We start from the raw sequence: 12,333 nt of genomic DNA, 5'->3' as shown, positions 1-12,333 counted from the left end.
TGCGGCTGAGGTGCAATTATACAACTCCCTGCCCCATTCGGCTTTGACTTCAAGCCCATGCTGGCTTCCTACCGCTATAGAGCTGAGCTGGGCAGAAATCCTCCAGCAGAACCGTTTACTGTCGGAAAACATCGATTCAATGGAATTGACACGTTTCACTATTTTGTCATCAATATTTTGGATGAAAAATGATGTGCAGGTTTTGTTTCGATAAGGGCAAAGCACTACATTTAGATTAATATCATATCAAGAGTCAAAACGCTTCCTTCAAAACCAAGCACTTCGACAAGATCGTTTTGATATTAGCACAAAACCATGTTTTTTGAAATTTCATTTCGTGGGAATTTTTGGAAATTTTCACTTGTCGATGTGATTTCGGGCACAAGGAAATTTTGCAATTTCTGGATTTCCCAGGGGATGGATGTTCTGAGTTCTGACGGTCTCTAAAGCGAGCTCGCCGGTAGGTTTCTCATTGCTAAGGAACGCTGTTCTAATGAGAAGAGCCAGCAGGTGACTTCGGATGAGTGCCGATGACTCAGTTTTGTGGCTTTGCTTACGGAGTGGAGGCATGTGGTGACTTCTGTGAGCCTGCCTGTTGTTGGGCAAGAGGAGGGGATGATGAAAAGAGAGGAGAGTACACGTTTGCTGCAGACTAATGGGAATTGCTGTTAACATGAGTGAGGTGTGATCTAGGGCTCAGATTCTCAGTGCTGCCAAAGGGATTTAGAAGGGGTTTAAACAGAGGATAGGGAATCAAGCATTCTGCGTTATAATCCCGACACTGACCTTCTGAGTGACCTCGGCCAAGTCACTTCCCCTCTCTGTATCTCAGCTCTACCGTGGGTAAGATAGCAATACTTAACTCTTATATGGGGCTTTTCCTTCAGGAAGCTTAAAGGATCATTACACCCACATGGGGAAACTGAGGAATGGAGAGGGAAAATGACTTGCCCAAGGTCACCCAGTATGTCACAGCAGAGCCAGAAATAGAACATATAAGCCTATCCCAATGCCCTATCCACTGGGCAATGCTGCCCCCTCGCCCAGCAGCTGCAAGGATTCACCAATTAATGCTTCGGAGGCGCTTTGGAATCTTCAGGCTACCGAAGTGTTGGGTGAAATCCCAAGAGGTGTTGGGCTCCTGCCAGCCTCAACAGGGCCAGAGAGAGTCCCAGAGGCTCAGCATGTCTCAGGATCTGGGCCACGGCGAGCGTCAAGGTTCCATGCCCTGTGCCCATTGCCCTGTATGCACTCACAGTGCGGGCTGGACACTCGTGCTGCCCATACCTCGAACGACTGGAAGGTGAGCCCCACATGGAAGCCCTCAGAGATTGTGATCTTCCAGGTGCACACTTTGTTGGGCCGGTATTCATCCGGGTAGTTCGGAGACTGGATGTGGCCGTTATCCTTCTTCATTTCTCCCCCGCAGATGGCTGCAAGAGAAGGTAATGCCAGCCCGGCTGTAAGCAGCGGCCCAGGCAGTGCACAGCAGGGTGACACTTGCCTGGGGGAGTGGTGGTGCTGCTGCCAGGCTGGCCCTAGCATTCGGGGGCAGCCCCCGGGGAGAAAGTTATCTGGAGGGCTTGGTACCACCCAGCCCATTCCCAGGAGAAGGCTTAGCACTGACAATCCTAATCAGCTCTCCCCAAAGAAAAGTAACCCTTGAGATACTGCATGGAATCTCTCCCCCCTGGAGTCACCTCCCTCCCCGCACCAACACGAGCGACTCAGCCAGTCCCAGGGGCAGAGCCCGGTACCTTCGTAGACGGCGAAGAACCCTTTGCCGACCCAGTTGCTGCTGCTGCGGAACTCAATCCAGAGGCGGCTGTCAGTGGAGATGATGGGCTCAGGGAGCTTATTCCCGCAGAACCTACCTGGAGAAGGACACGTGCTTTATTGAGTATCTCTCGATGGCATTTACTGCCAGCGGCTCACACCCTCTGCTCCCTGCATTGCAGTTGTGGAGCAAAGCATTTGGCAAGGCAACATCGCTTCCCAACAATACCTGATTGGCACTGGAATGTGGCCAGTTTGGTATGGGAAAATGGCCATTCAGTCCAATGCAATCTCACAAACATCTGATGTTTCCAGGTGTGTGTGTGTGTGTGTGTGTGTGTGTGTGTGTGTGTGTGTGTGTGTGTGTGTGTGTGTGTGTGTGTGTGTGTGTGTGTGTGTGTGTGTGTGTGTGTGTGAGAGAGAGAGAGAGAGAGAGAGAGAGAGAGAGAGAGAGAGAGAAGTGGCCCAGAATGTGAGGATGTGGAATTTTGGGGAACATTTATGTCATCATTGTCATAGAGATCAAGTTCTAGGGCTAGAGCAAGTTACCAAGAAGGTCCTCCCCTTTTGCCCCTGGGTAAGGAATTCTGCAGGCCCCTACGCTGGTTGGTTGAAAATGGCTTGTACAGCCGTAAGTCTGAATCAGCCATTTTTAAAAGGCAACGTGGGCTAGTGGTTGAGCCGGGGACTAGCAATCAAGTAACTCCTGGGTTCTGCTCCCAGCATTGACTCGCTGTGACCCTCGGCGAGTCTTCAAGGGCCAGATTTTTCAAAAGAGTGTCGCTGAGGGAGGGCTGAGATCTTTGGAAAATCTGGCCCATCATGTCTCTCAGTGCCTCTGTTTCCCAGAATGGGGTGACTGACTCGCCTGCCTGCCAGATGGGCCATGCGGATTAGGTTAATCTGCTAATGGTCACATGCAGCGCTCACGCATGCAGAGGTCATTCCACTGAGGTTGAGGGAGTTGCACTAGCTTCATTTGCAAAGCACTTGGAAGATGTGGGTGAACATGGGGGAGTGAATCACCGTCATTGGATGTTTATAAGAACAGGCTAGACAAACACCTATCTGGGGTGACCTAGGTAGACTTAATCCTGCCTCGGCACTAGGGGATGGACTAGTTAGTGTTTCTCAACCTTTTTGATACCAGGGACCAGCTTGCTGCCTTCCTAAACTATGCCAGGGAGATCTCAGGGACTGACGCCAGTCCCCAGACCAGTCGTTTATGAAACACTGGACTAGATGATTCCTTGATGTTTAATAGGCAGCAGGTTTAAAACCAACAAAATGAAGTATTTCGTCACACAACACACAGTCAACCTATGGAACTTCTTGCCAGAGGATCTTACGAAGGCCAAGACTATAACGGTTTAAAAAAGAACTAGATAAGTTCATGGAGGATAGGTCCATCAATGGCTATTATCCAGGATGGGCAGGGATGGAGTCTCTAATCTCTGTTTGCCAGAAGCTGGGAATGAGCGACAGGGGATGGATCACTTGATGTTTAGCTGTTCTGTACATTCCCTCTGGGGCACCTGGCATTGGCCCTGTTGGAAGACAGGATACTGGGCTAGATGGACTTTTGGTCTGGCTCAGTGTGGCCGTTCTTATGTCCCTTCCAGCGTTATATCCCTATGATTCTGTGGGTGAGTTTCTGATCTCACACTCATGTCAATTGGGATTAACCCCATTTAAACCAATGGGGTGAGTGAGAGGAAAACCAGGCCCAAGACACTGGTTATTCTGCCTACTCTGGCTGACAGCATGTGGATCGGTCAGCATCGCTGCGGAAAGTTCCTTGCCACAAGCAAATAAAGCAGAGAAGGCGGGGAATGCGGGGAGGGAGAGCATCACTAGAGCTGGGAGTTAATGGTGGAGGAAGGGGTCATTAGAGGGGCTGACTTCCAGCAGCACAGCATAGCTTGGCCCACCCGTCCAAGATTCCTGTTGGTTACCTCGCTGTGTGGCCTTTCTCCAGAACCCGTCTCTCACCTCCACGTAATCATACCAGCACAGCCGGCTTCGGTACAGATCCAGGGACGTGAAGTTCAGGATGATCTGAGAGGGAAAACAAGCAGGGATTGAACTCCTCCCATGAAGGGACCCTATGGTAACACACTGGCCAAGTGAGTGCCTCTTCCCCCTCTGATGGCTAGTCCATGACAGGATAATAGCCTACTACTGGTGCCAGCTCACAGAGCTACTCCTTTAGCTGATGTGATATTAGTCTGTGCTGCAGTACTGTAGCTCACAGGTTCAAACCCACCCAGGAGATCATTATGCCATTCCAGCCATCTCCCTCCAACAGGCTTCAGGAGTGGGTGCGTGAACCCAAAAGCAGCAGTAGGGCTTTCCACTTGGTGCAGTCATGAACTAATCTCATTCTCTGCTCAACTAAAGTTCTTTCATTCACCTCAGGTATCTATAGGGCTCCGGTAGCCACCGTGTCCAGATGTCACTTTGATCAAAGGCCTGCACATTTCCAGAAGTGACTAGACACCCTACAGGGGGCCCGACTTGCAGAGGGGGATGCTCAGCATTGTCTGAACATCACAGCCCATTCAGGCACTTCAAGTTGGGAAGCTAACAAGTGAGGTACCCCAAATCACTAGTCACAGGCACAAACTTCTGAAAGCAGAGCGTTTGCACTGCAGCTAGTCCAAGGCCCATCTGTTATTGTGATCACCCCAGGCAAGTATCGTTGGGCGCTGTAACCGCTGGCTGAGGAAAGATGTCAGTTAACACAGGAAAGTGTTTGTGGGAGGCCACGCACCCTGGGTTTAGCTTTGAACTTCAGGGTGGAATAAATGGCAGATGGAAGTCAAATGGAAGTCCCACTGAAATAGCAGAGTTTCATTGGATTTTGAGGTGGGAACCACAAGCATCCCAGGGTGTCAGAAAAGCAAAGCACTGGCCCCAGGTTCATGTGAACCTGGCTCAAGCTATGAGTCCGTAACGAAACCCCAACTCGGGCTATCGCGACTTTGTGTAAAGCTCAACTGATTAACTCCTCCAGCTAGAAATGGGCCTAGACTGCAGAGCTTGGCTCCAGATCACAACTCAACCCAAGCGTGGGCATTGTCAGATCTGGGTCCTTCTCCAAAGTCTTGAAGGGCTCAGGGATGGATAGGTGCTTGCATTGAGATATGGCAGCCAGAGGCACTAAATACGTAGAGTTGCTTAGCTTGGCTAGCTGCTAACTATGGAAAGTCAAGAGAGCCGTCTGCTGGCACAATTCACAGGCAGAAAACAGCAAGGCTGGGGTGGGGGGATGGGGAACTTTAGCATGGCCTGACTAATAGGAATGGGGTAAAGTTGAACAAGAGGAGCAATTTGGGCTTAATCGAACACCCCTTGAACTCGTTGGGAGCCTTCCGAGTGACTTCAGCAGGCTCTGGATTGGGTCTTCAGGCAGATCATCAGGGGAAAAAGCTTCCCAAAGGAGAGATCTTTCTGTGTCCCTCTCTAGGCAAGCACTGGGAGCCCCCCTGCGCTTGGGACATTTCCAACAGGCTGGCCAAAGCCCCAGGGAATAGCCCCCGCCTTTGTGCTAACCTCACTGGGGATGGCCCACAAGGCCTTTTCCATCCCCAGCTGGCATGAACATGTGGCCATCCCGTTAGTGGGCAGCACAGCAGGACGGAATGGGAGGGTTGAACCACCGTACCTGGCTACACAGGCTGAGGGTAAAGGGGAGAACCAGGCTGTTTGAAGAGTAAGGTCCCCACTGCTTGTGACCCAAGTAGCAGGCTGGGTCCTGGCTCAAACTGCCCCTGTTCTCTGGTGACCCCCACTCTAGGGAGGAGCGCTCAGACCCCCAAGAGGCACCAGCTGCCGGCTACTGACCTTCCCACTGCCCCTCCCACACAGGCAGGCACAGCCAAAGGCGAAGCAGCACATCAGTGTGATGTCCCGGCTCTGGGGCCCGTACCCTGTCCTTGCAGGGGGATGGGCTCAGTGCTCTAATGATCATTATCTATTTGTATTACAATTGGACCTAGGAGGCCCAGCCATAGACTAGAGCCCCATGGTGCTAGGCACTGTACAGACACAGAACAAAGTGACAGTCCCTGCCCCAAAGAGTAAATGGCTCTGATGGCTCTAATGCAGTGATTCACACCTTTTCCATTCCCTGACCTCCTGTCTCCAAGCCAGGATCCTGCTGGGATCCCCTCCTATTGGCAGTGTGGGAAGGGGAGGATGGTCCCAACCCCCGCGTTGAAGGCACATGCTCTCCTGGTCTTTCCCATCCCTAACTGATCGGAGCCTGGTGACCCTGAAAGCATGAGATGGGAGGAGGGGCTAACATTCCAATGGGGCACAGCGCTCCATATCGAGACCCTTCCAGTGGATCCTTGGTAATGCGGAGCAGCGCAATGGAGCTTGGGGAGCACGCAGTTAAATAGCTGTGGCTGTCAAGACATTTCCCAGCACATGGGATCCCAGCCAGAGTGGGGGTGCTGCCATGAGAAAGCAAACACCACATTGCACACTAGAAGCTGGGGCTGACCTGCCAATGGGAGAGAGAGAGAGTGTGGCAGAAGGAACCACAACACAAGGGGAACAAAGGAGTGGAAGGAGAGAAGGTGTTGATTTGTATGGTGTTACATCCAGTGCTGGGGGAGCGGGGGGGCGGCTACTGAGAAGATAAAAGGGGAAGAGGGGAAAAGGGACAAAGAGTGAAAGGCAGGAAGGGAAGAATGGGGAAGAAAGAGGAAGGAGAGCAAGAGGGGGGGGAGAGACAGAGAAAGGAAAAGGGAACTAGGAAGAAGGAGGAACAAGAAAGAAAAGCACTACTCAACACCTGGATTTCCCTCATTTAATCCCTTCACCCCCAGCCCTTTGCAACTGTGTGCCCCACCCCAGACACTTCGGGGTGGGCTCTGGTACCTTTTCCCCCGGCGTGACCGATATCCTCCAGACGCAGTGCACGTGTGCAGGGTATCCATTGGGGAACTCTGGGGAGGAGAAATTCCCCTGACTGTCCTGGAGGGTCTCTCCACAGGCTGGGAACAAAACAGGATAGGGCGGAGGGTTAAAAACCCAGCAGCAAAGCCACCCCCAGCACCCAGCCAAATCATTGCGACCCTCACAAGCAGCCCCAGTCAGAAGGAACAAAGGCCGACGGACTGCCACCCACACCCCCATAAATCTGCCAGAGCAGGGAGTGAGAGAGGCAGATGGATAGGGGGTAAGAGACATCCAAATCGGAGAGATGAAAGAATTTTATTCCAGTCTTCCCCCAAGTCCAGCACAAGGGTAGGGAGACCCCAGACAGACAACATATCAGAGATCAAACTCTGGATCCAAGCTACTTGCTCCCGCGGTTACAAGGATTAATGTGTTGCTAACAGCTCCCTGCCCTCCCAAAAGCAGTGCCTTGAGTTTTCCATCTGCAACCCTCCCTGTGCCAGCTCTGTGAGCGTGAGCAGAAGGTATCCGGGCTGGCTGACTTTAGGGTCTCTCCTGGCTATAGTGGAAACACACAGGGACGTGTTACTGGCATGTATTCTCAAGGTGCACGACAAGCCAAGGCTTCTGAAAGGGTTTGTGACAGGAGGAGCTGTATGGCTGGGTGGGCAGGAGCGCCGAAACAATTTGTATAGTGCCGAGAGACATTGAATCAAACTGTAAACCCTGTATATGATGGAATCCACTTCAAGCCAAGGGGTGCGGCGGCACCCCCCCAGCGCCTCTAGTTCCAGCACCTATGGGGAGGCTGGGTACCACTAGCAGCAGCAGGTGGAATGAAGTGTCCAGAGCTGCCAGGTTTGTATCAGGGAGGAAAAGCAGCAGTGGGAGGAAGGCAGGAGCTAGAGTCTAGGTGCAGGAAGAGCTTCTGAATAATAGCTGGGTGCGAGTGGGGGATGGTCGCAGGGTTGCGTGTGGGGCTGTTTCTTTAGAAGGATTATGTGGATTGGGGTAGTGGCAAGGAACTAAAGCTATAGGGAACCTTAGAAACCCCAGGGCCTGCTTGGGGTCTGACTCTGAACTCCCAGCGTTCTGACCAGTCTGTGGTCCTGATGCAAAACCAGGTGAACTTCACACATGCGCCAGGTATACCCCAAAGCTCTTTGCTTTTGCACTGCTGTTCCGGGGACTCCAGCCTCCTTCTGTGGGCCCAGCAGCTCTGAACAGTCTGGACTCCTGACGCGGTAATGGGACTGGAGGTGCCTTTAGACCCGGAGCCCCATTTCAAGGGAGCACAGATCAAGGGAGGCAAGTGCCCATAGGAAATGGCTCAACGGACCACTAAAGCGCTGAAGGTGTGCTGGGGAGCTGATCCTGGGGACAAGGAGAGGGTGCACTCTGCAGCCCTGGGAAGTGTTCCCACAGGACCATACGGCACAGCACAACGTGCTCCCAGTTACTGTACAGACAGAGAATTGGGCCAGGCTCGCCTCTCTGGACTGCCAGAGTGCATGCTCTGCCCCTTGGTAGCTCTCACAAACTCCGGCATCCCATCCAGAGGGAGGTTGCCGCAAGATCTAAATGCAGAGTTCAGGGATGTTTGGATCAGGCTCAACAACCAGTGGCTTTCAAAGATCCCATCCCAAAAATAGACCCCCCCCCCACCCCCCAAGCAGCACATTGCAAAGGGGACAATTTATCCCCCTTAGCCAGGCTGAATCACCTTGGCTGTTATGCATCTGACAAAGTGGGTATTCACCCACAAAAGCTTATGCTCCAATACTTCTCTTAGTCTATAAGGTGCCACAGGACTCTTCGTTGCTTTTTACAGATCCAGACTAACACGGCTACCCCTCTGATACTTGGCTGGGAGTTGGCCCTGCATTCCTGCAGAAGTGCACTTCCAAACCTGATGTTTAACACACACCCCCAACCCCTCTGGCTGCATTGCTCCAAGGGAAATCTCCGTCTTTTGTCTCTGAGCTTTGCTTCTTGTCACCCAAATAGCAGCACTGGCCTTTTTAAGATGCATCCCCCTCACCCCCCCAATCAAATCAATAGCCTGGACTGAAGCTCCCAAGTAGCCATGGAAACCCAACCTGGTGCCATGTTGCCACAGCAACAGAAGTCCCAACTTTAAAATGGAAAATTAAACCTTACAAGAGTTTTCGTGTTGCCCCCCCCCGCCCCCTCACTCATGTCTCAGCCTTTCCAGCAGAGCACCATGGATTGAACGCTCTCCTATAAACAATTTCCCCCTGCCTTCCAGCTCCAATAGCCACCAAGCCAGACCCTCAAACCCAGCCAGGGGAGAGCTGCATCCAAGTGCCAATTAAGACTTTCCAGGAGCTGCATCTGCACTTATGCCCCCGTGGCAGCCCCGCCTCCATCAGGACAGGAGTCTCCCCCCACACACACACCCTGCCACGCCATGCCGTGGCCAGCCAGCCAGCTGGGCCCATGACAGGTTTACTACTTAGCACTATCTGGAGCTAGCCCAGCACTACCATCTGGAAGCCACATGATCTAGTCGGCCGTGGCGAAGCTGAGCAACGTTTCAGTACTGCTGTCCAGGGGCCAATACATTCTTCCCCACCCCCCTGAGTGTGGAGACAGCACTGGGGACTGTGTTGATGGAGCAAGATTAAAGGTGAAATGTAAAAGATAATTTCAGAATTGGGGTTTGAGCCTGTCCCTCCCATGGAAAAAGGAGGCTTGCACTCTTTTTAATAATAATTTTCCCTGCTTGGTTTCTAACCGTAGAAATATCAGCAATTTCCACTCTGTTCTGCCCTGAGTTTGCTGGAGGTCTCTTGGGGGTTCTCACTGCAAGGGCCAGGCAAAGGTGTTATATGTTTAACAAAGACTTCCTTTCTCCAAGAGGCCAATTAGGCACTGGAGTTAAACAGGAACTAATGATAAACAAAGGGCAAAAAATCCATGTAAAAGGACAAAACTCCCATGAAGCCAATGGAGACAATTTGGCACAAAAAGTTCTAAGGTCTTTGGCTAAAAATCCCTTCTCCACTCAATTGCCCAACTTGTGCTCTCCTTGCCTATGTGATGTCATAGTTCTCCAGTCCTCCATAGAGCCTTCCACCTGAGAGCGGACCCGAATTTCGATTTAAAACAAACAGAAGAAGAGCTGTCACTCCTCCTTACTTATGTGATTAATCAACAAAACAAAAAACAAAATAAAACAAAAACAAAGCTCCTTTTAGGCTTCCTTCTCCATTATAAAGAAGCAAAATAAGGCACATGTCTCATTTTATTCCACTGTAAAAATTATCTCTAAGCAGCAGGGATTTCTGCAGGGTCTGCTCCTGTCCTGAGTCAGGGTCCATCTAGATTTCTGGATCTCGGTCTGCTATCTGTAGTGTACTTAGATATCACACACATTTGTAATGCCTCGGTCACCATAGCATCTACCATAGATGCCCTGCAAATACATTACCCATTTCTAGCACCTTCACCTGAGGATCCTAAAGCACTTTGCATACATTGATGAATTCAACCTTGCACTCCACTCCCCTCTGGCCCAAGGAGCTTGGTATTAACCTCATTTCATAGATGGGGAAACTGAGGCACGGATAAGTGGAATGACTTGCTCAAGCCCAGTCAGTGACAGAGGCAGGAATAGAACCCAGGTGCCCTGGCTCCTACACAGCATTGTTCTTTGGCTCACAGGGCCAGGTTCAGATCTCAGGCTGCACTGGGAGTAACTCCGCTGACTTTCTCTCTCTGTTCCCCATCTGTACAATGGGGATCTCAGTTGTTCCTTTGTCTGTCTTGTCCATTTACATTGTGAGCACTTTGAGGCAGGGGCCATCTCTTATTCTGTGTATGTACAGCACCGAGCGCAATGAGGCAGCCAATTAGAACTTGTTAGGAGATTCAACAGTGTCTCCCCAGCTGTGGACAACTGCAGCAAAATCGACTCATTCTCACTGACATTGCAGAACAATATTCCGATTACTAACCCCGGATGGGCCACGTGGTCACCCCAGGCACATCAGGAAAACCAGCTGGAAGATACTCGATTTGATGCCTGCAGGAAGCCCCAGGGAAGACAGGAGACTGACAGCTGTTGGCCAGCCTGTCTTCTCCATCAACACCCTGTCAGCTGGGAGTGGGGGAAGCTGGTGAGGCAACTGTCACAAGGCATGTGTCTCCAGGGCTATTTTTCGTGGGTGGCACTGCAGAGCCCCCTTCTGTTTGCCTGACACGTGCTTTGGTTCTTCGTAACTTCCTCCATTTGCAGCAACCCACAAGGGGGAAGGTTTATAACAGGGCTTGCCGACCTCTCTCAGGTGGGCTCCAGAGAAAGCAGCAGAAAGGGCCCATCTAGGGCTCGGGAAACTCAGCAGATTTTTATCATCTTTATCTTCATTCTGTTTTGACTGAATTTAGGGGAAATGGAGTGGTCCCTGAAGTGATCAGCACCAGTTAGAGCCAGGCAAAACGAGGGTGGGCTGCAAGTTCCCTACACACAACTCTGCCGGAGCACTTCAATACTGTCCCACTGCACCTGTCACTATTCCAGCTCTGGGCTACCCACCCTACCTCCGTCAATGCACCTCACTCCTGACCCTGCTATCCGAGCCCCGTGCTCCTCACACACTCAGCTCTGCCAGTAGCTCCCCCTCTGCTGCACCACCCCCTATTCCCTGGCACTGACTCATCATTCCCTTCAGAAACGTTCCACTGAACTCCTTGGTGGAAAAACAAGCCCATTCTGTTTACAAGCCTTTGACCTCTCTGTGAATATAGAGGGTGAGCGAGGCTGGTTGTCTGGGATCTCCAGGCCCGACAAGGACTCAGGAGTCAAATGGGAACCAGAAGTTTCACACACTCCCGGCTCTTCTCTTGACTACTTGTCCCTGCCTTCCTTTCTGACATCTCTTTAATTGCTGGCGCCAGAACCGGGGATGGCTGGATGGTCTCCAAAGCCTTGGTGAAGATGGGAGCTGTCGGTCCAGACTGGGCTCTCAGACCTGGGTTATGTCATGCTATTTCCGTTCATAAAGCAATGGGAAGCGGTCAGATCAGAGCATGTCATCAGAACCCGGGGGACATAACACACAAGGAAGGGGTTGGGACACCAGGCTCAGCTTACTCCAGCTGGTGTTACCAAATCGGAGGCTGTGATTCCATTCCCAGTGGAACTCCCTACGGGTCACTGACTCATTCTCTGACCTCTAAACTCCCTTCTGAGTCGTCCTAAGCAAAGATTTTACATTCATGCAGCTAGGAGACAAACAAAATAGGTGTGTGGCTCAGCTAGAATAAAAAATACACTACAGACCTATAAAGAATGCATACCACACTCTGATTGTGCTCACAGCAGTGTGTATTTGAGCTGGGTTTTGTTTTTTCTAAATTTCTCTCTTGCGCGCTATTTATTTATTTCCCTGGTTTTATTATTTATTTTTCTTAGAAGTTATGTCAAAAAAAATTTTTTTTAAAAGGTAAAAAATTAGTCATCCCATGGTTGATTGAAAACCAGGGAGAATTGGAGAAAAAAATTGTCAATTTTTTTTGGTCAAAAATTTGAAATTCTGATGAATCTTTTGGTGGAAATTTCAAAATTTGAACAATTTCAACTGGAACGGTTATGTGGTTAAGGTTTCCTGGGGTCTAAGGTTC

General features: G+C 50.9%; 1 protein-coding gene across 3 annotated transcripts in view; it reads right to left on the bottom strand.

The window, feature by feature from the left end:
• The window catches only part of BMP1 (bone morphogenetic protein 1), an 85,131-nt gene that overhangs the window by 15,897 nt on the left and 56,901 nt on the right, over nucleotides 1–12,333 (bottom strand). For all 3 annotated transcript variants that reach the window (XM_054018501.1, XM_054018502.1, XM_054018503.1), the window contains exons 8-11: nucleotides 6,667–6,782; nucleotides 3,732–3,834; nucleotides 1,758–1,874; nucleotides 1,288–1,433 (exon numbers count right to left, since the gene is read on the bottom strand). In XM_054018501.1, the coding sequence (XP_053874476.1) occupies nucleotides 1,288–1,433; nucleotides 1,758–1,874; nucleotides 3,732–3,834; nucleotides 6,667–6,782 (482 nt within the window). The remainder of the gene's footprint in view (nucleotides 1–1,287; nucleotides 1,434–1,757; nucleotides 1,875–3,731; nucleotides 3,835–6,666; nucleotides 6,783–12,333) is intronic.

This window comes from Malaclemys terrapin, chromosome 2 (genome assembly GCF_027887155.1).
Source record: "Malaclemys terrapin pileata isolate rMalTer1 chromosome 2, rMalTer1.hap1, whole genome shotgun sequence".
Classification (NCBI taxonomy): Eukaryota; Metazoa; Chordata; order Testudines; family Emydidae; genus Malaclemys; species Malaclemys terrapin.
Note: the sequence above shows the minus strand (reverse complement) of the source record. Positions and strands in the feature narration are given on the sequence as shown.